The sequence below is a fragment of the Pezoporus wallicus genome, unplaced genomic scaffold, assembly GCF_028554395.1.
Source record: "Pezoporus wallicus isolate ANWC-B61680 ecotype Strahan unplaced genomic scaffold, APGP_CSIRO_Pwel_v1 contig_8805, whole genome shotgun sequence".
Taxonomy (NCBI): domain Eukaryota; kingdom Metazoa; phylum Chordata; class Aves; order Psittaciformes; family Psittacidae; genus Pezoporus; species Pezoporus wallicus.
Window position 1 is genome coordinate 50,518 of NW_026637668.1, and position 25,929 is coordinate 76,446.

General features: G+C 41.8%; 2 protein-coding genes across 2 annotated transcripts in view; one reads left to right on the forward strand and one right to left on the reverse strand.

Moving 5' to 3' along the window:
* Positions 1 to 489: 489 nt before the first annotated feature.
* ACADM (acyl-CoA dehydrogenase medium chain) lies at positions 490 to 14,518 on the reverse strand. The gene is given in 13 exon segments (XM_057407153.1): positions 490 to 932; positions 3,090 to 3,338; positions 3,996 to 4,091; positions 4,168 to 4,308; positions 5,142 to 5,250; positions 6,336 to 6,466; positions 7,340 to 7,420; positions 7,507 to 7,607; positions 9,840 to 9,909; positions 10,018 to 10,115; positions 10,883 to 10,982; positions 14,179 to 14,260; positions 14,262 to 14,518. Coding segments are annotated over 13 exon segments (1,572 nt in total). The 5' UTR covers positions 14,504 to 14,518; the 3' UTR covers positions 490 to 860.
* An 11,296-nt stretch (positions 14,519 to 25,814) lies between these two features.
* SLC44A5 (solute carrier family 44 member 5) overlaps positions 25,815 to 25,929 on the forward strand; it is a 77,075-nt gene continuing 76,960 nt past the window's right edge. Inside the window, 1 exon segment of the mRNA XM_057407145.1 lies at positions 25,815 to 25,919. Within this exon segment, the coding sequence (XP_057263128.1) occupies positions 25,868 to 25,919 (52 nt within the window). The 5' untranslated portion in view covers positions 25,815 to 25,867.

A 25,929-nucleotide genomic window follows, 5' to 3' on the forward strand; every position in this document is an offset into this window, starting at 1 on the left:
CTACAAGTCCAGGGCATGTCCATCCTGCCAGCACTGCCACGACAATCTATCCAAGGTTAAAAAAAAGTACATCTTGCAACATTTCCTTCTTCTCAGCTGTTCTACAGTTACATGCTGATGCAAAGGAATCGTAGATTTAAATACACTTGATTTGAAATAAACAGAATTGCGTAAGACAGTCTGAAGGATAGCTACACATGTTCACTTGAAGTGAATTATCCTAATTGAACATATACTTGCTTAAGGAGTATAGCAGTGCCAAAGGCCACACTCTCTGGCTGGTATTGTTACTACTGGAGAGTGTTGAAATCCTCAGAGCAGACACAGTGGAGATACCAGCAATGCCGGCCATCACCCTGCTGAGCTTGGGGGGCTGCTCAGCTGCTCTGGGCTGTAACCTAGTGGCAACTGGACTGCTTTTAACGTCTTTATGACACTGGACAACTTACCCAAAATACTGTTTAAGTGATGAACAAAAAACAATCACACTACTCTTAAAAAAATATTTATTAGAATGCAGCAGTGACTGTCAGAAGTAACATTCTGATCATGTAATTTTACAACAAGGAAGCATTGTAAGGTTCTCATTCTTTGCCCATTTGGTATTTCAACAACTGATCACTTTGGAATTCAGAATGTTCAGAAAACACCAGCTTTGCTTGTCAGGAGTGAAGTGAGGGACTGGACAGAGAGAACATAAGTAGTGCTTAATAACATAGAGAATAAAAAGATTTTGAAGGCAAGTGTGTTTTGTTTTTTTTTCTCCAGGCCTCTTTAATTCTATTGAGAAATGCACTAAAATTCTCTTCCACGAGAACACAGAACACTGCAGTGGCACCAGACACACTTTATATGTTTCTTTAAGCCTTAAATTTGCCAACATGTTCACGAGCTATGATCATCCTTTGAATCTGAGCAGTTCCCTCATAAATCTGAAAAGAAGAAATAATATTAGCTGATGATTTTTTACAAGGTTTTAACACACCTACACTTTTAAACCTTCAGGGCACTAATCCAGCATGGATTAGGACGTACAGAAAGTCAAGAAAATTCCAGTGCGACAGAGCACCTTAAGTGGGCTAAATGGAATAAATCACATACAAGATCATGAGAGACAGTCTTGTTTTCTCAGTTGCCCTTACCTAAATTCACTATGGTTCTTGTGAAAATAGACATGGCAGGTGAAGAAGGATAAAGAAAATTGCTTAGGTGAGGAAGAAAATGCGTAATTTAGTTTTTTACAAAACAAGATTTGGAACACCAGGTGGAGGGGAGGAGATGACTTGTGCTGAAGTCTTGTATTTTCTTTGACTGGCCTTTCAAGTTCATGCCAAATGTTGTCTTTGATCCATCCACTTGTTTCCATTGCTTCTTGTTAACTGGTACTCTCCCCCATACAGTTTTATTTGGGTTTTGTTTTGCTGTTTAGGGTTGTTTTTTTATTTTTTTCAATCATGTGTTCTTGCATTTTCCTCCAGAAACAGTCTGCATCACACCTCTGTTTGCTGGCACCACAGTCAAAGATAGGCAATAAAGCATATATGAAGCTCTAATGCCAGAGGAGGCAAAATGCTCCCCAGGTATACGGCAATGTAATAACGCAAGAGCTGAGACAACACAGTTCAGGGCTTTAAGTGTTTCAGCTCCTAGTTCTGCCAGAACCTGGTTTGGCAAATTGCTCAAATTCATGCAAATTCAATTTCTCACCTACTTAGAGAATAATCTTCCCAAGAACCTTCCAAAGCTTTTTGAAAATAAAGACACTATAACCTGTGTTCACGTTAGTTTTTTGATTCAGAAGAATCCGTTTATTCCCAAAGTGAATTCCCTGACTGCTGCTGCTCAGCATGTGTTGATCCAGTTCATAAAGCAGGCTGTGTTCTGTGGATACTAGGTACCTTTGTAGCAAACTGAAGTGGCAGCTCCGCATTCTCTGTATACCAAATACCCACCAATCTCTCATCAAGACCTAATGTCCAAGCCTACATCTGGGCCCTTACAATTACATGCATACTGGTGACATATAGTCCAAGGGACATGACAGGCCTGCTATGAACTCAACCTGTCCAAACTGCTGACAGTGTAGCTGCTGGGGCCTCAGCACATATTCCTGCAATCAACTAATCTGCTCCTATAGCACGTAATGACTTGAGGATGAGGACACCCATGGGGCTCATGTGTAAAGACATCAAAACTCACAATCTTCTTAACGTTTTGGTTTATAAGCCGATGGAAATGGTTTCAAGAATCATTCACAATTAAAGAAGGGAAGCTTTCCCTATTTGAGTAAGGAAACTAAGATTTTCTACCAGAGTAGCAAAGATTTGTAGCAGAGTAAGGACATGTAAAAATGTTACCAGTAAACACAGTGTGTGTGATACTGAAGGAGATCAAATATATAGAAAAAAAGTTGGAAACCCAAGTTTTTGTACATGAAACATTGCCAAAAGCATATACTACCTGGAATCAGGCAGCAATACAGTAAAGCACAGTGAAGTGCAAGGTATAATCAAGAGACACAGACAAAAGAATTGTAAAGCCAACAACTTATGAGGAAAAAGGTCAAGAAGCTGCTTTAGTGTTCAGGTGGAGAGGAAAGCTGAACTACAAGGCAGGCACCAATTGAGGATACATATGGAAGGTCAGAATATTTCCATCACTTTAGGTTTTTAAGAACAGCATTAGATATAAACCATCTCGACTGCCAGAATACCAAAGACAGTGTTGGTATTTTGATTGCTCTTTTCTACTACTCTTTCTTTTTTTTTCCCTTAAAAATTCAAAAGCTTCAAAATTAAGAATCCAAGAATTTCAGAGAGTTACCTCACTGGGAAAAAAAATAAAAATAGAAAAACCATAACATATTTCTCTTACCTGAGCTGAGTTTCAATCCAGTGCAGTGACTCCTGTGTGCAAGGATTTGCCTGATTTGAATGAGTCTTTTTTCAAATTGAAGAGTCACTGCTTTCATTCGAAACTTTTTTTCTTTTTTGGGTATGTGTACATCGTGAGTTGAAGTAACGGCCATTACTCTATTTTATATGAAATGTATTCATTACTATAAAGGTCACATCCTCTGTTTTACTTACCTGGTAGATTTTAGCATCTCTCATCAGTTTTTCTACAGGATATTCAGTATTAAATCCATTTCCTCCAAAAATCTGTACTGCATCTGTAGCTACTTGGTTTGCAATGTCACCAGCAAATGCCTTTGCAATGGAAGCATAGTAGGTATTCCTGCGACCAATGTCAACTTCCCAAGCAGCTCTCTGGTAAGCCATCCTAGCCAGTTCCACTTTCATTGCCATTTCAGCAAGCAAGAAAGACACTGCTTGGTGCTGTAAACAATGAAATGAACCAGGTTAACACTGCCTGCTTAACACTCCAAGAAAAACATAATCCTAATACAGTGATCTCTTCAACAAACTCAGTAAATTGTACTACACTTCTACAGAATATGGATCAGGCTGTCAGCACTGTATGTTCAACTAGACTTCTAAGTTTTTAATTCTCAAATCCATTTAGTCATAGGGATTAAATACTGAATTATGAGGTTGTTCTTTATTATTTATGAGATTGGCATTTATCTTACTTTTTATTCATATTTCTTTAAAACTGGTAAGCAGTGTGATAGACAGTATATTCTATTAGCATTAATGCTGTGTGTTATTTCACATACCTTAGAGTTCTTTCCTTTTCCTGAAAATCCCAGTTTATTAATGCTGAAGACCTTAAGTATGTCCTGTACATGAGTTTCAGGTTTTTGGGCAGAGTTTAGTTTCTGCTTTTACTATAATCACTGATAAATTATGGAAAGTTACCACATAGCTAAGTTTACTGAAATGGTTCTGGCCTATATACTCAGAAACCCTAAAATGGCAGAGATACAATATAAAAACTAAGTAAATCAATTAATAACCTTGAAAAATCACTAGTAGTACATCCAGTGTGAAAACATAGCTTTTACTTATACTCCCCAGGCCCCCCTCACTTACTTCAACAATTGGTTTCCCAAATGTTTTTCTCTCCAAAGCATATTTAGTGGCTTCATCAAGTGCTCTTTTTGCTAATCCAACAGCACCAGCTGCTACCTGAGTTGAAAACAGCACAGACAAAAAAATCAGGGATCCTGCTATACTTTATAATTAAGTTATTTCTGATACTTACAGGTGGTCTGGTCTTATCAAAAGCTCCCATTGCTATTTTAAAGCCAGCTCCTTCAGCTATTAGTACATTTTCTTTTGGGACTCTCACATCTTCAAAGACAATACCTCTTGTATCAGAGCAGCGTTGACCCATATTAATTTCCTGAAATGGGAAATTTATAGAGGTGCAAATAAATTGGATTATGCAAAGGAACAATATGCTTTCATTCTTTAGTTTACTCAAAGGATAAAGTATGGGTTTTTTCCCAAAACACTTCATCCAAAAATTACCCTATACATGACAAATACTAGTTTTGCACTTGCAGACCAGCATGCCCTTAACTGGTCTACGATGAGCAAGTTACTTTCTCCTTATATGTAAACAGTCTGTAGCTGTCATTAGTCTTGTTGTCTTTCTGTAGTTCAACTACATCCTTCGAGATGGGAGTGAAAAAAGTAAAGAATCTAATATGCAGGCAGTACAGGGGTACTACAGGTAAATAAACAAGCTTTTCAAGTTTTTGGATTCCTTTTCTAATGTTCAACATCCAGTTTTGCTTACTACAAAAAAACAGTACTTTTTAAAGAGAAATAGCACTAGTGTCTCCAAGGCCTCTTCTTCAACCAGCAGTAACTAAAATTAAAGCTCACTTGGCTAAAGCTGTCAAACTTGCTTCTTACCCTTTCAAAGCATACTACTTCTCATTTATTGGCACTTGTCAATAAAATAGTTCTCAAAGATTCTTTCGCAGCTGTTCAAAGGCATCTTGCTTTAGACCATTCTGAATAATCCCTTATCTGAACGAATAACTTTATAATTAAATGTGTCTTATAAATAGTTCCTGTATATTGTGAAACTGAAAAGACTGTTGTACATGAGTATATAAAATGCGCAGTTGCATAACAGTCTTTTTTCTTTAATGGTAATTTGTTGCATTATCCGTTTAGAACTGAATGATAATTCCTGGCTTGTCAAACAAAAGATACAGTCTTCACCTTTCTTCCAACTTGGATTCCAGGACTATCTGCTTCCACAATGAATCCAGTAAAGGCTTTGCTTGCAGGAACTTTTGGATCTGGATTGGTACGAGCTAGCAAAAAATACCTAGTGTAAAACAAAGAAGAGGGATGCAGTTTATCCTCACAATTAACAACCAGATACTTTTCTAGCTAACATTTTAAGTGGTTTTATGTGCATTTCTATGATATAATAAATTCTATCTAAGTTAAAAACTCCTTTTTCTTGTCCCTTGCAAAAATAAACAGAGCGTGTGAGGAAGTTTCAGAGAATCAAGATTTCATAAAATTTAATAAAATTACTTCTGATAAACCTGCAAAGATTCTCCACCTTTTCCATGTACTGTAAGTCTTTGTGATATTATCAGCTTCATGAATAGTACAAAATAAACCTATTCACAGCACATACATAAAAATTAATGTTTTGGAAATACTGCATGCAAAATATTACCACCTAATTTCAAAGATCTTAATTTTATTCTTCTAAGTGTAGGTTGTAAAAAAGTATTTCTCTTAGAAATTAAACAGTTGTAAATCACATACATGGTGTTCAGTACTGTCAAAAGACATCTGGTAGATTGCCTTTGATAGATCTGCCTTGAACAAGGAAATAACAAACTAGAAAATTCAGCTTTTGGATAAATATATAAAGTTTTTTCACTTGAATTAAGAATAATTTATGTGCTGTGGATCAGCATGATGTGAGACATAACCAAAGAGGTTTATACTGTAAAGCATGCTCCATACACACCACAGCAATAATGTTTCTAGCTTCACTAGAAGTGAGAGGTGTTTTGAGTAGAATCACTGATCTCAAGTCACCATAACCATGAAGCAATGTGGCCAGCAATATGAGCCTCTTGAGTACTTTGCAAGTTAAATCAAACTGGTGCTCTCCTGCCCTGAAGAAAAAGCAGAACTGATTTCCTTTGACAGTAGAAAGATTCAAGAGGCCTTTTTGAGTGAGGAGCTGTCATATCAAGCCTCATTTTCCTTTTTAGGCTTTGCACCGCACTGAGAATACATTCTTGTATCCTACACAGATAAACTGGTCAGAGACTAAAGCGTGCGTGTTGAAACACAACAAAGATTTAGATTTCTAACAGATCTTTAAAGAACTTAGAGGGCAGAAAGCCACTATATAACATAAACATGAGTTAACAGTTAACACACCAGTTTGCTTTCCCACCGTTTGTGATCCACATCTTCTGACCATTAATGACGTATTCATCTCCTTTCTTCTCAGCCTTTGTTTTTATACCAGCCACATCAGAGCCTGCTCCAGGCTCTGTTACACAGTAAGCCTAAAGGAAAATATGTAGAATCTTGAGGAATGAAAGTTCTGTTTTTAGGCAACCACAACCTATTGAAGGCGACATGCACCCTGCTGATCTGTAAAAGGTTTAAGTGAACTGCCTGGTAAGCCCAAAAATATATTACTACTACTATTACTACTACTACTAGTAATACCCACAAACCAACCCAACCACTCAAAAACACCCAACAGCTAGATTCTTCACTAGAATCTAAACATATACGGGTTAATTTTCTTTATAAATCCATAAGAATACATAAAATTATCTTTTAATCAAACAACCACTCTGTCATTACTTCCTCAGTCTTCACAAACTGATGTGAAAGGTGAGGATCTTTGAAATGTGAAAATAAGGGCACTGAGTAACATTTTATGTTTATTGAGTTCTTCATGAGGCTTAGTTGTTCACATTTTAATGCACTGCACATGAATGTTTACTTCTTTCTATGTAACAAGTACTGTTTTTATAATATTTAATATCACAAATAGTTTAATTCCCATGCAAGGTAAGTTTCTTTTTATACAAACTTTGTATTTTTCTTAAAACGTCTACATATGCTTTCAAAAGGGAAATAAAAGGCATTAACTTTTTGTAAGTGACTTAGGATGGGGGTAATTTGCCAAGTTATAACTTCTATTTGAGTATTTAATGTATCTCATTAGCTATTCCCTGACTTTCAGTAAATGCCACCATTTATTTACAAACAAAAATGGGCCAAGTTGTAAGTTGTTAGTTTTCTGGGAGAAAAAATAAAGAAAAAAAAAGGAAAAAAAAAAAAGGAAAAAATTAAAGAAAAAATAAAAATAGGTAATACTATTAATCTGGTTTAGGAACATTCTACAAGGATGCAGTTATACTTACACACATCATTGGTTCCTCTGTCATTCTTCCTAAGTACTTTTTCTGCTGCTGCTCATTTCCTGCAATGATTACTGGCATTTGCTGAAAGAAAATATTTAGACCATTAATCCCTCTTTTTAAAACACACAGATTCTAGTTTAAAGAGCATAAGAAAAGGCAGAACTTACCCCTAGGGAATTTGCTTCAATGGCAGTCTGAACCCCTGTACATCCATAAGCTAACTCTTCTGTAATAAGGCATGCTTCAAAACTGCCAAGGCCAAGACCACCTACAGTTGAAATACTTCATTTATTAAAATGGGTTTAAATTGTAACATATTAGTGATTTACACAAATTAATTAACAACACCACATTCCCCCACATTCATCTGCTTGTGTACCATGCTTGGCAAGCCATTCTCACACAAGCTTTTTAAAAAAGGTTTTGTCAGAAGAGTAACGTGATTTGAAAATGAGGAATCACAGTTGCAGGGTTACTGTGTGATTCATGTGGGACAAGGTGCACAAAGTGGCAAGAATATACCACTCCGATTTTTTTTACTACTTTACGTTTGAGAATTAAGAGTTGTCAGAAAGCAGAAAAAGGGCTCCTGAGCTACCACTCAGGAAAGCACAGCACTGAAGGGAAAGAAAAAAGGAAAGTGTCCATACTAGTCAGACAACCAGCTCAGTAATCAGTCTCTGACAGGAGCCAACACTTTGGGAAGTAAATACAAATACAATAACAATGCAATTTTATTTCCTTAAAAATATTTTCCTCACCCTTCAGCTGACTTCCTCAGCCAAAGAGATGCCTCTTTTTGGCATCTTTGTTATACTTAACCCTTGACAGATATTTCTTGTGTGAATTTGCCCAGTCTCTTTTTGAATCTGTGTAAAATTTTAGCATCAATATCATCTGTGATAAAGAGTTTCACAAATTAACTACATACTGCATGTAGAACCATCTCCTTTCATTTATTTTAAACCTGCCATCTGCTGACTTAATTTGATGCCTTCTAGTTATACTGAAAGGGACAGTGAATTATTAATCTCTTTTCACACTCTCCATGACACATTTTAGTAATTTCTCATATAGAAGCTACATCTCACACAGAACATGCACCTTTTGTAATTTTTGTCATCCTTTTAGGAACCTTTTCCATTTCCACAATACTCTTCTAAGATAGAAGGATCTGACTACATAATGTATTAGAGGCAAGTGCAATTCAGATTCAGGCAGCAGCATAATTATGTCAGCTGCTTTTTTCCTCATTCCCTTAAAGGTCCCTTCTGACCTAAATGTTACAGTTTTGACCACTTCTGAGCATTATGCTGACATCCACGTAATCACATATTAGAAACCCCTAAATGTCTTTTTTGAAAGGTGGTAACTAGTTCAGAAGATACTGCTTCTCTGTGAAGTTCAGATCGCTTCTTTCCCTTCACATGTGCATCCCTCTTCCTTTTTTGAATTACATTTGCAATTTTAACAGTTGCTCAGTTTCATGACCTTCTCCTGCACCTCTCACCTTTTCTACACTGAATAACTTAGTATGATCAATTAACTCTATCATCTCAGTACTGACCCCCTTTAACAGTTTATTTATAGACATTACAAGTAGCACAAGACTCAGCAAGGCTACGCTGCTAATTTTTCCACTATGAAACCTGAAGATTTTTAAAACTCATTTTGGAAGTTCAAGCATTCTGTATCAACCAGGCAAGGCATCCCCTTGTTCACACACTTACCAGCTACTTCAGAGAACTCCAGTGATTTTACGAGGCATGGTTTCCTTTCACAAAACCCCTTCTGTAGCATACCATGTTTATCTCTTATCTACTATTTCTGTACTTCACCTTACTTGCTCTTAATTTCCATGGTGTATGAGGCTTACTAGTATGCATTTTCCCAGATCTCCCTTGGAGACTTTTTAAAGCAGTGGTGTCCAATTTGCCCCTTGTAATTTTTCATTTAATAATCAGGTGATTATACTGCAGTAGTTCAGCTACTTCAGCCTTTAGTTTCTCTAGAATTTGTGGCTGAATAAATCCAACTCTCACAATTGTTCCTTTTGTCTCTTTGTTCCTTAACCTCCATGGTTACTCATATTCATAAACACTGCCAAAGCACTGCTGTGCTGCACCTAATCGAAACTGAAAAAATGTCCTTCTGGAATAAACTCCCTAATTGTCCCAGCCTGTGTCAGAGACTAGAACAAAATATGACCTTCTAATTTCTCTGCCTAATCAGCTGACATAGTGCACCAGGAAAACGAGGCACTTGTAATCACGTTAGGAAAATCTACTTGTAAATTACTAAATCATGATCTGTCTAATTTATCTCCTGATTACATCCATACCTAGCAACACTTGTATGTGTCAACCTGCCTACTGATTAAATTTAGATTATCCAAGTAGGCAACTGTTTATTTTATACAGAATCCATAATTACACACATAAATCTCATCTAATGCCTTTTCTTTGTTTCATTTTACACATTAAAAAGAATGTTTACTTACCACAGCTTTCTGGTATGTGTGAATTTATAAGACCAAGTTCCCAAGCCCGTTTTATAAGTGGAAGAGGATACTGAAATAGATGTAAAAATCACCTTCTGATTCACCACAATCAACATCTTAATTTTTATGCAGGTTAAGATAAAAGTCTATTTTTCCCCTTACACTAAGGTAGACTTACCTCTCCAGTTCTGTCATACTGTGCAGCAACTGGAATAATTTCCTCCAGAGCAAATTTACGAGCAGTAGCTTGGAACTCTTTCTGTTCATCAGTAAGTTCTATTTAAAAAACAAAGGTCACAAATTCTCTACTATTTTTAATTCTGCCAGTTGCCAGACTATGAGGAAAAAGAAAACAAGAGTGTCCTTCCATGACAACCCAAACCACCACTTCCTGGGCTTCTCAAGGAATCAAAAAAGCTTGGCTTTCCCATCTTCCTTGGAGAAAACCTCCACTCTTCTCTCATCAACACCTACAATACACTCACTCACTCCTCATGAAATTATCCACAAAATAGTGAAAATGGAGTAGAGAGGACTGTGTAATACAAAATGTATTACCAAAAGAAGAAGAATGCTGTACGCATTAAATGAAGGAAGAGGAGGTGGAGGCTGTCCAAAGATCCTGGCTATTCAGTTTCAAACATCTAGCTGCTGACCCACTAAGTTTGCTTTACATCTATAGCATGCCAAGACAAGGATGAATTTCCTTATAACATTTCTTTGCAACTATGTTCAACTATGACAACGTTTAGCTACTTTAACATTGTAATATTCCTAGCTAAGGCACTTTGGCAAAAAAGCTTAAAACAGACACAAGTCTGAAGAAGAAAATCTTACAAACATTATGCACATACCTGACTTGCCTGAGCTGAGAAGAAAGTAATTTTGGTTTTCAAACTTTTTTTTTTTTTAAAGACTAGAAATCTATTTTGAATAAACACCTTGACTTTTAATTCATGTTAAACTGTGATATATTATTTTTTCTTTTACCTCTGCAATTTGCCCTTAATTGCTATATTTCTTTCAAAAACTGCAATACCTACCGAAGCTAAAGCCAGCTCCAGGTTTGCCTATATGTGCACTTTGAGCAGGTTTGCTAGAATGTGACCTCCATCCATGCCCTGCAATGGTCTGAAAAATCTGCTGAAGAGAAAAAGAACACAAGTTGTCAGATTTTTACAGCTCCAATCTCCTAAAGCTACCAGCCTGACTGCAGCACAACTTTAAATGTAGAATCCCTCTGTAGAAACAACATCACATCAAGTAGAATACAATTACTGCAGTGATAAAAAATTCTTGGCTACCTCAAGTTTTGCTCCTGTGGCAAGCAGAGCTCACATGAACTTACAGCTATTCCAGGAATCCCAGGTTTTAACAGCACTGAGGTGAGCAAGCTGCTGTATCCACTTCTGAGTGTTGCAGAACTGATTATTTAAAAATAATTAAGTGCAATTAAAATTTATGTTCACAGAGACATAGCAATATCTATCTATCATTTATACACACTCATCAAACCTGATTTTCTTGACCAGTAGTGAATATATGATCTATCCAATGTTTACCACCTACATGCAGATTTAGTAAGACTTCAAAAACAACCTATTAACCAAGATCTATAAGAATACTTTGATAACATTCCAGACTCACATCTGCTTTCTGTTACTAAGCTGTTTCCACAGACACTTAGTGATTATTTCACCCCAAACAGGGCAGAACTCAGTAGAGTATCTGAGGTTGGTTATTTTTTCCTAATACTTACCACAGATTTATTGTTTTTTTCAGTGTGTTTGCTTTGGGTTTGGTTCTGTTTGTTTGAGTTTTGTGGATTGTGGTTTTTGGTGGTAGTGGTGATTTTTGTTGGTTGGTTTGTTTGTTTTTCTTTTTTAACTTAGTGCCCACAAATATTCCTGCTACAGCTATTTTCAGAATGCCTTAATTCTGTGCAAAAATATGTCTTGATTTTAAATAGTTCTTTTACCCTCTTTCATCCTTCAGTAGTTCTGAATCTCTGAAATGTTTGGACAAAAAGTGAAAAACATTTAATTAGATAAATTTCTGGAAGGACCCAAATCAATGCTGTGCAAAACCAAACCAGCCTAAACACTAAGAAAAGCCTTGTTCTCAATTTTGCTATCTGAAAATCTAGGCAGGAGAGGGAGGGGAAGCATTATCAGACCAGCCATTTATTATGTAACATCGAAAAAAAAATCATAATAGTGCAAAAAAAGTACAAAAATTTTCCCGGAAGATGTAGAAGACAAGGACATTCCAGAAAGGTACACAGCTGGGGAGGCAACAGGTAGCTTCAAAATAAAGTTGTGAGAGACAAACATGCTCTTAAAAATAAGAATGCAATGCAGAGATTGTTACAAAGTCACACCACAAGAACCGGAAGAACACAGACAAAAGAAGGTGTCAACACAGCGTAGAAATTATTTCCAGAGGATACTGACAACACGCATAAATCAGAAAGGTGAAGAAATGCAGAAAGCCCTCTGCCAGGCACAGGAGCTGGGGAGGACATAGCTGGATACAGACTGTCAAGGCAGTTTGTTAATAGTTCAGCACTGTGTTTTCCACTAGGCAATAAATTATTCAGTTCAAGTTTTCACAAGCCACAGACATTGCAAAATGGTATCTTCTTAACTTCTGCATTACTGCTGCCACTCCTACACAGAAAAACAAACCAAGTAAGATCAACAAATGTTTATCCTGAAAAACCTCAACCCTTCAGAATGTATTATACCTTAATTCATCTGGAAAAAGACAAGATTAAGTTGAAAAAAAGCCAGATGATTCTAATAGGGTTTATTTTCCTTCCTTTCTTTTCCTTCCCTTTCTTTTCCTTCCCTTCCCCCTCTGTTAAGGAATAGCCTTTGACAGACTCATATATAGCTTTTCCATCGAAAAAGTTCTGCCTGCACCAGCAAAAGTACTGAACTCAAAGTAATGCTAAAAGTGACACACTACATGACAGAAGCTGTCAAATTTATACTAGAGAACTATTGTGGGTTGTGTACCAGAGTAGAATGCAAGTCAACACTGAAGGACACTGGAAAAAATGAACACTCCCCCCCTAAACAGAAATAGGAATTGGTCAGGTGGGATTCATACCTGGAAGTTGCGTAAATGATCAAGTGAGAAAGGATCACTGCTTGCTACATGTAAGAATCTGGATGCCCATCTGCCTGCTCTCTCAAGTTTCTTATTGCCTGACTCAAAGGAACAAGCTACTGCCAACGATGCTCCAGTGCAACTCCTGCTGCATTTCCATGCACTATTCCATAAACTCTGCCACAATTAGAAGTACTATCATTAGAATGGCAAGACTAACACCGGAATAACCTGCTGTCAGGAAAAGAGCATGACATGGATACACATGGAAGCGATACATATTATTGCCTTAACACTTCAAACAGCTACAGAACCTGTCTGAAAAGCTGCACATCACAAAAGAAGACCGACAACAAGCTAAGGTCGCTGACCTTGACTCTGCATCAGGACAAAAATGAAGAGAGTTGTCAAGCGCAGTCCGCAGCTGAGGTACTGTGCCAGCAGGCTGAACTGGAAACACCCATGCCCTAGGACGGGCATTAATAACTTCCGTTCCCCCTGCCGAACGCACGCGTTATGACCTGTGAAACAGTGGCTGGCTGCAGAGGAAACTTCTTCCTCCACGGACGCTGTCAGAGCAGCACTCTGGGGCACACCAGGCAACTTTGAACAGCTGTTGCTTTCTAGTTTGACACCAGGACGTTACTGGTGGCTCCGCACAGCAGAAGACTGGTAGTTCAGAAAAACAACTACTGCACTTCACACACACTTTCAAGAAGTAGCACAGGCAATGCGGCTCCGTGAACTGCCCGGTACAAACACCCCGAGCTATGAGCCCCGATGTGCTGCAGCGGTCTCCACCGGGACACGGGGGCCGCACAAGTACCCGCGGCTTTCCCGCAGTCCCTTCGCACGACCTTTGACACACAAAGCGGCCCGCGGTTGTGCAACAGCTCCGCGGCGGACGGGTGGGCGGGCGGCACCGGGCTGACCACGGGGACTCGCCCAAGACCTCGCCGGTAACCAGGAGTAGCGAGCGGCCCCTCCGGGGCAGCCGTCGGCCCTCGGCTCTTACCGACAAGACGGGGCGGTCGCGGCAGCGGGAGCCGGGCCTGCCCCCCGCCGCCCGCCCTCCACGCCCGCGGGGCCGCCGGAGCTTCCCGCCTTTGCTCCGGGGCGCTCCCTAGGCCGGCGGCCCTTCCCCACCACCGCAGCGCCCCGCCGCACGCCCGGGACCCGGGACCCAGGCCCCGGCCCCGGCCCCGGCCCCGGCCCGACCGCTCACCCGGGTTGCCCGCAGCGCAGACATCTTGGCGGGGGTGCCGGTGGCCGCGGAGACTCCGGCCGAGCCCGGAGAGGCGGGGCGCTGGGGCAGCGGGGCGGTGCCGCGCAATCCGCCGGCTACGCCGAGCTGAGGCCCAGAGGGGTTTAACCTCCGCGAGGGTTGCTCCGCGCCGCTGCTGAGAGTCTGGGCCAGCCGCTGCCTGGCTCCGCGGTGGGCAAGAGCCGGGGGAAGCGGCACAGCGCGCTCGGGGGCTCGGGGTACGCAGGAAAGGCGGCGCGGCTCGGGGGATGGTTGTTGTCTCCCGCCCACCCGCACAGACCTTCATTCACTGCGTTTGCTGCTTGCTCCCAGGCCAGGGGAAAGCCCGGGCTGTTGATGCCGCCGAGGTACAGGCGCTGCCCCGCAGATGTCAACTCAGCGCCAGCGAGTACCGGGAGAGGAGGTTTGACTAAGGCTTGGCCAGTGCGCCTTTCGGATAGCGACTCTTTTGGCCTGTCTCCAGCCCCGCACAACTTTCCTTCCCTCCCCCTTAGAAGAAAAGCCGCCGTGACCTGTTCTGTTGTGTTTTTACAAGAGAGACATTGAGGTGCTGGAGCCGGAGCCAGCCCAGAGAGGGGCAATGGGGTTGGTGCAGGGCCTGGAGCACAAATGTGATGGGGAACGGCTGAGGGACCTGGGGGGTTCAGTCTGGAGAAGGCTCGGTTGGGACCTGATGGCTCCCTACAAGTGCCTGACAGGAGGATGGAGCCAGGAGAGGCTGGGCTCTGCTCCCAAGGAACAAGGGATGGGACAAGAGGAAACGGCCTCAAGCTGCCCCAGGGCAGGTTTAGATGGAGCTGAGGAACAATTCCTTCCCCAGAGGGTGCTCAGGCATTGGAACAGGCTGCGCAGGGCAGGGCTGCAGTCACCGTCCCTGCAAGTGTTCACACAGCGTGGAGGGGAGCCCTCAGTGCCATGGGTCAGTGGTGGCCTTGGCAGTGCTGGGAACGGTTGGACTGGATGGGTTTAAAGGGCTTTTCCAACCTGGTTGATTCTAGGATTTTAATACCATTCTTAATTTGAGGTCTCATAGCGATGTGTACTGTGTTGATAGTTGTGTAAAATGCACTTATAAATGCTCTCAATTCTGGCCACATGCTAAAGCAAAAGCTCTTATTTTATGAATTATGTGCAGTGCACAAAATACATTCTTCTGAATATGATTCTTCAGTGTCATAAAGCAGTGTTAATTAGGGGTTTATTAAAACAACTCTTTAAAGACAAATAGCCACGTCAATTTGTCTGTGAATGACTTTTTTATGGCAAGAGATTTTAACAGAATTACCAAAACATAAAGCAATTTCCTGGAAGCTGAATTTTGGATATCGTTTCATTTTGCATAACAATTCAAAGTAAGATGTCCCAAATACTTTTAGGACAGTTATTGCCTTGGTATGTTTAGTTCTTCATTGCTTGGTTTGTTTCTGACAGTTGAGTACTGATTTTGTATTTAGTACCAAAGAATTGCTTAAGTAGGATGCTGTGTAAGAGCTATTTCTTATCTATGTCAGCTGATTAAAAGGAAGCTGAGGATAATGTTGTGTAGGCTTTATCCTGGCATGACTCCAGGTGTTCACCTGACTCAGTCACAGGCTGGTGATTAACTCCTATACCAGTAGATTCCCCACTCCCCGCCCTGTACTGTAAAGGTAGTTGAGTAAAAGACAGAAGCATAATTTATAACTTTGTTGCCCAAGTATTTAATGAAGAATTTTGTATGTTCTTCCTGTTGTAAATCTGGTTTCAAGTACATCGTACCACTCGATTGGATGGCTGCAGGGCTTTTAAATACCAGCACTCAAGTCTGCATTTTGTGTTCTATTTTATATAGGGCTCTGTTCTGTAGGTCATGTTTTTGACTATGGTGTTGGAGTTTAATTACTGAGCAGTCCATTTTCTGTTGATAAATTGTTTGGTTTGTGTATACATAGTATCTGTAACTCATCTGATTTATCATCACAACAGCCCTTGTGACGAGGTATAGGGAAAAATATTAATCTCATTTTAATGTTGTAAAAGTTTAATTTTAGATATGCAGCATGGATTTTACTATGTGAATTCTAATGAGGATTACACACACACAATTCTAAAGTTGGGTTGATGGATTCAGAATTTGTATGAAAAGCTGGTGTCACAGGTAGTATGACTGAGTCAAGTGCTTGGATACCTGTAGGGATATTAGACACTGAGTGTATTTGCTAGCTGCAGGAAGAGATTTAAATACTGTCGTGCTCAGACTTGAGACCTTATTTCTAGATGCCTTTGAGATTAGGATCCATAACCCTTCAGTAAGTAAATAAGCTCTTTTTTGCACTGTGGTGAAGAGACAGCTTGGAATGGGGCTCAGGACATCTGTAAAGCTGATAGATTGAGTAAATCAGTCCACTGAGGGAATATGGACATTAGGAAGTAATGCAGACCAATACTGTTGGATTTGTAGTGTGAAATGCTTGTATTCAAGACATGATAAGTGTTTTGTAGGATTTTTGCTTTGAGCTACACAAAGTACCTACTAGTGTGTCATTGGGGCACATTAGGTGCACTCCTAGGTCAGGTCTTCCAGATAGTTTCATCCAAAATTCAGTTAATATGCTTTGAAATCTCTCTGTGAATGAAATAATGTTCAGTAAGTGGGGACAATTGGGAGATTCCCCTCAGAACTACACTCCTTACCTGAACTGAACTGTTTGTGTAGATAGAGCCTGGGAAGATAGTTGTCTGAAACTGTCCAGCTGAGGAAACTGAGCCAGGAACAAACTGGAACATTTGCTGTTCTCCAGGCTTGCCTTGCACTAGAAGCACCTTTGCAAGTTTGCTGCTTGCCTCTGAAGACAGGTGTCTATGTAATTTCTGGATGCAAGCCTCTCTATTAAAAAGCTCCTAACTATCTGTTATCTCCTGCAGTGTTGTAGAGGTTAAAGAAAGAAGAAGGGAAAGAGTGCATGGAGCCAAGATCGGTATTCAAGGGCATTTCTGCTAACTGACAGGAGCAACTGCGATAAGGTACTAGAACCAAGTCTTGATTAAGGTCACTAGTTAATGCAGCTAATGAAGCCATACCCTTGCTCACGTTTCTTCACTCCCTTCAGTCATTTTTGCACTACCTCTCTTCACATCTTAGGTAGATGAACGAGATTGTTTTTGACAATATCTTGCCAACAGAGCTTTTATCCTGCTAGTCTGGACAGAAAATTAAAAGCATGGGTGACCTCCACCCAGTGGTCCATGTCTGCTAAGTTTTTGGGAAGAGAGGGGTGTGAAAGATGGCAAGGTTCTCTGTCAAAGCCTGAACCACTTCAACTTTGAGGCTCAGAGTTAGTTACATAAGGAGTGACAATAGATGGAAGTTCCGGTTAGATGCATCCAGCATTTTTAGCCTTTCTCAGAGAAGCAAGAAATACAGCATCTGTATTTTTATCTTCTCAAAACTTTAGTACTCTGTCACATTTCTTACTCCTCTGATCACTTTTACTACAGTAAAAATTGTATAATGCACCGTTTGTCTTGTTGGGCTTGTTTTTTTTTTTTTTGGGGGGGGTGGTTTTTTTGAGGGGGGTAATTTTTTTTAATTGTTTTAGCTTTTTTAAGGTTTTTAAAGCAATAAATGTATCTGGGAAAAGGGAGGAAAAAAAAAAAAAGGAAGATGCCTATATGGGAAGCTTTGAATTACCTAAAAAGGAAGATAATATGATGTTTGCATTAAAACATCTTCAAGTATATTTTTAGCTTGTTTGATTCCTGCATATCCCAAACTTAATTTCAGATTTTCAGTCTTTTTAATTACAAAGCCATATCTGCTCAAAGTTTTGGAGGCTTTTATTTTGACTATTATATATAAACATATCAAGTATTTTCTTCTTAGTATAATAAAACCACACTGAGTTACATTTCTGTGACTATCTAACATGAACTATAAAGAAAAAGAAAGCACAGGTGTACAGGGCTTGAGAACAAATAAAAACCATTCACTTGCATCTTGTAATGATTTTGACCTCCGAAGATGCAAAAGGTCAGTGGAAAGCTCAGAAAGTGGCTTTTGAACCATGCCTTAAAGATCACCTGTCCTGTCTTTTTCAAAGTATATTGAAATTTCCTTTAAAATTTTTCAGGACTAACTGCTTTACCCAGACAGCGATGGCTTTTAGTTGTGTGAAATAGAGACAAGTTCATCATTGAAATAGTAAAGTGAGGTAAGGCCTGTCCGCGTGAAAAAAAAAAAAGAAGAATCTAGGCCATTTTAGCACTAAATCAATTTCAGTTATCATATTGAAATGTGCTGCAGCAGGCACTTTAGCAGCTAAAAATATCTTGAGGCTATGTGGTTTGGTACATTTCTCCTTGTTGAATCATGTATTAATAAATACCCAGTTGCAATCTCCTAAACGTATTTATGCTTGTAGGTTAGGTACCAGAGCAGTAAAGTCATTAAAAAGGTGTTTTGCCAAAGCAGTGTGTGTAGCTCTGGCAACCCCCCCCGATGTAACGGCGAGTTCCACATAAGCAGAGCTTTAATGGCACAGTGACAGGAGGGGGCGCCGCAGAAAGACCTTTGTAGGCTGGATTACAATAAACGTTTATATTACAAAATGTCAGTTGTGACTATGCAAGGCCATACCAATGCTAACATTTAATGGCATACAAGAACTTAACCATGTAAATGAGTATCGATGTAAGATACAATATAGACGTTAATTTTATAGTAAAACCTGTATAATTATTTTTAGCAAGTGCAGCAAATGACAAAACACAAAGTAAGTTCTGCCTTAAATGACGAGTTCAATTTCCATAACAGCTGACAGAACTTGTGCCCACATACTGAAGACAGAATTCAGTAATCACAGAATCCCAGCCACTTTGGTTGGAAGGGACCTTAAAGCTCACCCAGTTTTGATCCCCTGCCATGGGCATGGACACCTTCCGTTAGAGCAGGTTGCTCCAACCCCTGTCCAACCTGGCCTTGAACACTGCCAGGGATGGGGCAGGCTTCTCTGGGCGCCCTGTTCCCATTGCCTCACCACCCTCACAGTGAATAACTTCTTCCTTGTATCTAACCTGATTAAGATAGGTTTAAGTTTGAACCCATTGCCCCTTGTCCTATCACTACAGTCCCTGATTAAAAGTCCCTCTCCAGTATCCTTGTAGCCCCCTTCAAACACTCTTAGCTGCTCTGAGGTATCCACACAACTTCTGTTCTCCAGGCTGAACAGCCTCAACTTTCTCAGCCTGCCTTCATAAGGGAGGTGCTTCAGCCCCTGATCATCCTCGTGGCCTCCTCTGGACTTGCTCTAACAGCTCCATGTCCCTCTTGTGTTGGGGACACCAGAACTGCAATGAAGAATGCTTAGGGAAGGCATCAAGATCATAGCATTTACCAATAATGTAGTGATTTCCTTTCCTTTTTCCCTTTCTGCTTCCCTTTCCATTTCTGCTTCCCTTTCCTTTTCCCCTTTCCTTTTTTCCTGTACCCTTTCCTTTCCCCTTTCTGTTTCCCTTTCCTTTTCCCCTTTTTTCCTTTCCCCATTCTCCTTTCTGCTTTCCCCTTTCCCTTCCTCTTTTCCCCTCTCCTCTCCTCCGCTTCCCTTCCCTTCCCTTTTCTTTCTCCAATTTTTTTCTACCCTCTAAAAATTTTCCAGTTTAGGAGTTTCCTGAGCTGGAGGTGATGCTATTGTATTTCATAATGCTTCATGGATGTCTCTTCCATTAACTTGACCAGCTGCTTTTGAATGTGTTGGGAACCACAGCTTAGTTTCTTACATTACGAAGAAACACTGGTTTGCTTGTTTTCTGTCTGCCATCTATTACCTTCATTTGTGTTCCTACTGCTTGAATTGGAAGAGGCACTGGACCGTCAGTCCCTAACCATCCTCTTTGTGTCAGTGATTTAAGGGAAAAATGTTTTGATGTCCCTGTAGCTATTTTTTTTCCAAGCTGAATAATCTTCTTTGAGTACTTTCTACAACGTCATTGTTTTGTGGCAAAATAATCAGAATCATAAAGTGGCTCATGTTCTTACAGAAAAATGAGAGTATTAGTTCTGTTCTCCTTTTCTGTTACTTTCTTTTTGTCTGGTACTTTTTTGTTCTTTTTTACTACCTCTGAATACTGAAATGAAAATTTTCATATATTATCTATGATAACAAAATACAATTCCTGGGTTGTAATGGTCAACTCAAAGCGTATATTTGTGTACGAGTGTTTCTCTGCACCCCTTGTCTGTATCATTTTACATTTATCTGCCCTGACCTTATCTGAAATTATTTCAGTCCCATAACCATTGGCAGCAAAATTTCTCACTCCAGTGTTCCTCTCACTTATCAGATCACTGATGAGTGCCTGGAACAGCAATGGTCCTGGCACATTAGTCTTTGAGATTCCCTGGGGGACCCCATCACTGTAACACAGTATTGTTTAGTCTTAAAAGTTTTTTGAAAGATTTCTGTAAAGTGAGACAAGGGGGGCACAAAATCACAAAATGGAACATATAGAACTTTAGAATCAGTTTTAAGTGATGTTAAGTTTGTGGGGTGTGGAAGTGTCTGACCCTTTGGGGGTATCTGGTCAAGAACCTCAATGCAAAATGGGGGAAGAAGAAAAGGAGGAAGCCATAAACAAGAACATAAAAAAGACACAGACATGACTGACAAATGGTAAGGTAGGCAGTGATGAGACATAAACCCGCTCAGTCGCACTAATGGGTATGGGGACATTTATTTCAGTAGGACTATCTGACCAAGTCTCTTGTCAAATGGCATAGCAAGAAAAAGTGGGAAGCCATAAACAAAACATGGAGACACAAACTTGACAGGCAAACACAACACTGACAAAGACAAGCAACAAACTGGCTCTCAATAAACTATAGGCAAACTGAGACTTTGCAACTGATGAGGATGAAAACCTGAGGGTCCAGAATGTTGGAAAGGGATCCCTGGAGCTATGAAAACTAATGAAGGAATGTGCAGGGGAAGGGCATCTGGAGGAGCAAAGGAGGAATAGGCAGAATGGGGTATAAAAGGGACCATGGATGTGCACATGTGCTTGTGTATCCAGAGAGCCTCGTGTGTGTACCTGCACCAGTGACCTGTCTCTGCCAGCTCAAGAGTAGCTTTCAGTGCTTGTGTGTGGTGTGGGTCCTGTGTGTAGATACCACTGAAGGCAATGCTTTACCTGTGGAAGTGCCTGTGACTGGCCAAGTCAGTGTCCTATGTGGGTCACTAGGACGTGTGCTCAGCTTTGCTGCTGGATGATCCTGCACATGAGAAGGTGCTGCCTCTTCCTGGACAGGTACACTGGGTCTCCAGCCTGGGCTCCAGCAGCTGGGCAGGGGTCCTGGGCTGGAGCTGCAAGTGGTGACAGCCACTCCTAACACCCCTTAACGTTTTTTAGCCATAAAAAGACTTCTTTTCTCTTTATGGTGGCTCAATTTATTTAAGACTTTTTGATGAGGCACCTTGTTTTCAAAAAATGTTTTCAGAAATCCAGATAACCTGAAGACCTGCTGTATTCCGCATCTTCACACCTGCTGACTCGCTGGGATGCCTCCAGTAGTTCTGTGAGCCCTGACTTCTCTTTACAAAAAATGTACTTCCCAATATATCATATGTTCCAAACCTGTCTACATGATTGTAGCTTCCTCTGTTTGCAGCATGCAAAGAGGAGGTTTATCGGTCTCCACTTTTCTGGATTTTCATCAGAAATATGTTCAAAACTTTCAGAAATGTCTATCACCCTCAAGTCTGTATGTGCATAGGAGGCTTGAGGGGAATACCAGATCTGCCCTGCATGTGCTCTTCCTGCTCTTGGCTTTTAAAAAGAGGATTATTTTTAGTGTCCGCACTTCTTGCAAATTAACGCTCAAACTCTTTTTTTGGCCTGCTTTAGCGTGCTTTCACATTTAACTTGCCAACTTGTGTGATCCTTTGTCATTTGCTCATTTGAGCACAGCTTTAACTTACCAAATGATTCCTCCAACTGCCCTTTTCATTCTGCCTGGACGTGCTGGCTTCCTTTCACCATTTCTCAGGCCCTTCAGAAAAACATGAATATGCAAAGATGATCTGCTATGTCTCAAAGCAGTGTCTTTACATAGCCTTCTATCTACCAGAAAAACTCTAACTCATGTATTTTTAGCACTATTCTAACCTATTGAATTCTTATTTGCAAGTTCTTTCTTTCTTTTTTAGTGTATTTTTCAGTTATTCCTTGGTTCTGATGGTTAGAACCAAGTCAAAAGATACTTCTTATCCTGGAGGATTCCAAACTAACTTCTTAATATTATGTATGATTTTATTATTTTGAAAAAATCTAAGAATCCTGATTTTATATTGGCCTATAAACCCTAGTGAAAAGAAAAAAAATTGCTTGAGTGCACGTGAGGGTTTTCTCTCCCTAGAACTTAGAAACGCTGAGTAAGTAAAATCTCATTTCTGGTTGTTAGCCAGAAAACAGAAAATGACTGCTACTGCTGAACCCAGGACACCCATATATATATCTATGCAGAACGTACATGTAGAACATGTATGTTCTGTTATATATAATGCATATAACATACGCATATATTCTATATAGCATATATGTTAAATATACCATATGTTGCCTACAATATATAAATACTGTATTACATAGTCTGTATAATGTTGTATATACACAAAAATATATGCACACACAATAGAGGCAACAGTATGTTATATATACTACTTATGATATAGATATATATATTGTTTATATATGTATTGGTAGGACTAGCTATATAAACTCCATTACCTATGGCTTTTATGGTTCAGTTTGTTGAGATTCCAATATCCGTTCTTGAAAGTAGGCTATATGCAGATACTGCTCTGCACCAAGGGAACGGAGTAGTACTGAGCTGTAGGATAGTACTGATGCTTCCTGATAATTCAACTTCAGCTCTGACCAGCAAATCCCATCCTGCCCTGCTTTATAGGTTGCAGTGCCTCATCAGAATGAGCTAGAAGACAACCCACGACCCTGGTGCTTACAGAGCTGTCCTACACAGCTTTTCTCCTGTTTGACTCAATCTCTAACACAAGAAGCTCTTCTTTCTGTAGGTGAGATTGTCTGAATTGTCATCAAAACTGAGATGAAATAAGGATTTCTCTAGATAGCAAAGTATGTCATCCCTTTGATACAGGAGGTGTTTGCTCTTTGGATCTTTTTCCCAGAACAATGACAGGTATCTTGGGTAGCTAGACCAGGGAAGTGGCTTAAGAGGGTAGGTGGACTAGGTTTAGGAAAGAACTCCAGTTTACCTTTGTGAACCACCATGGATGCACAGAATGCATTAACTTCTGCCTGGGTAGTATTCTGATGAAACAGGGTAGCTGGAAGAAGCAACTACTCATTTTAAAAGTTATAAAGACAAATAAATCCTCCCAATTGAATGCAGAAGGGAAATAACTGCACCCAAGTACTTCCAGTACTAGCAGACAAAGCTGCATATGTGAACTGAAGTAAGTACGAGAGCAATTGGCCTGAACTGAACTGAGACCTCTGCAGGGATGGATAAGGTGTGACATGTGCCTGGTTTGGTTTCCTTAAACCTAGCAAAGGCAGCTGGCTCTGTAAGACCTGGTGCTGCACTGACTGGATGAGGCACACACCCTCACTGCCTCTGATATATGTGTGATTGGTTCATGTTTCAGTACCAGCATATTAGCATCTTTCATGATCTATGCATATTAATTTAGCCATAAATAAAATACTTGCGTGCTTTTGAGGTTCGTAAGCCAGCTTTTGAAAAGTTACCCTTATTTGCAAGACTTGGAGTACTTTTCTCTCAGATTGCTCCTGTGTAAACATGTAAATGATGGCCTACATCTTCTGTCAAATATTACAACGGGTTAGTTCAATTTTTTTTCAAGACAAGATTTTGCATCTTGTGTTGGACTTTTCTGATGTTTCCCCAGCAACAAACTAAATCATAGTGTGACATCTTGTCCTGGGTTCAGCAGTAGCAGTCATGTTTCTCCTCCTTGGTAGCTGGTGCAGTGCAGTGTTTTGACTTTCGGCTCGGGAACAGAGCTGATAGAGATGTTTTGGTTTGGCCAAGGACTTTGTGAGCCTCATGCTCTGCCAGGGAGGAGGGGAAGCTGGGAGGAAGCAGAGACAGGACACCTGACCCAAACTGACCAAAGAGGTATTCCATACCACAGCACGTCATGCCCAGGATGTAACTGGGAGTTAGCCGGAAGGGCTGGGAGACTGCAGGGTTGGAGGAGGTATCGGTCGGAGCTTGGTCGGGCTTGGGGGGCGAGTTATCGGTCAGTGGGTGGTGAGGTGTTGTATTCTGTTCCCTTGTTATTTCCTTTATCATTATTATCATTGGTGGTAGCAGTAGTGATTTGTGTTATACCTTAGTTACTAAACTGTTCTTATCTCAACCCGTGGGAGTTGCATTCTTTTGATTCTCCTCTCCGTCCCTCCGAGAGCAGGGGGAGGGCAAGAAAGGGGGGGAAGTGAGCGAACGAATTACCTGACTGGGTTTAAACCACGACACATCTCAATGTAGTGTCCTTTTGCTGCAGCAATGATTTGGGCCGTCACTGTCAGCAATCAAACTGCGCTCTAAGTGGCCATTGCCCCACAGGGAAGAGGCTGACAACTGAAGTTTATAGCCAGCATCTGTATTTGTCAGCACCGAAGCTGTACTTTGACGGGATCATGGGAATGCTCCTATCAAGCCCGGACCAAAGTGTTGCGGTTCCTCCTGGTGAAGGGGGGGGCCGGGGGGGGGAGGGGACCGGAGATGCTTGGCCCGCTGAGCAGTCCCCGGGTCCTTCTCCGCGGCTCGGCTCGGCTCAGCACGGGCGGCCCGGACAGCTCCGCCGGGAGCGACGGGAGGCGCTTTCCAAGGTTCCCTCCGGGGCGGCGGGGCTAGGGCGGGCGGCGAAGGGCTTCAGGACCGGCTGCCTGCTCCCGACCCGCCACTGAGCCTCGGGGCGCGGGTGGGGACGGGGAGAGAGTCCCCCTTGACGGGGTCACGGTGCCGGGGTCGCTCCAGCTGCTGGCGGTCACGTTCCGGGGGGCAGCGACCGGGATGGAGACGTCCCCGTCGCGGAGCCCGTCAGGCGCTCGCCGTCCCGTCCCGTCCCGTCCCGTCCCGTCCCGTCCCCCTCCCCGCCCCCGGCGCGATGCCGCTGCTCCCTCCCACACCCCACGGCTCGGGCACCGCCCCCGCGGGCTCGGCGCAGGCGTCAGCTGCGGAGCCGTCGGGACGGGCGGTTTAGCGCGGGCGGTGTTCTGAGCCGAGCGGAGCGGGGTCTGCCCGGCTGCTGCCGCCTCTCATGTCTTCACGGCAACAAAGGGCGCGCTGAGCGGCGGGCGGCGGCGCCGGGCCGCAGGCCGTGCCGGCGCGGGGGCACCGGGAGACGATGGCCAGGAAGGGAGAAGCCTCCGCGCCTCTCTACGGTGAGCGCCCGGCGCGGGGGCAAGGCGGGGCGGGTGACGGTGCTGGCGGGCGGGGGCCGAGGGCCCCAGTGCCTCGCTCCGGCCTGGTTGCGCTGCGGATGCAGCCGGCGCGCGGCGGCGGCGGAGTTTGTGTCCCTCAGCGGGTGGTGGGCGCAGGGACCCCTCGCAGGCGGGAGCTCGTACAGCCCGGGGCGGCCGGGAGCGGAGGGGAGCCAGCGGCAAAGGGATGGGGGTGGGCATGGCGAAGATCTCCGCCAGCCCCCCGGCCTCGGGAACAGGTGCGTTGCG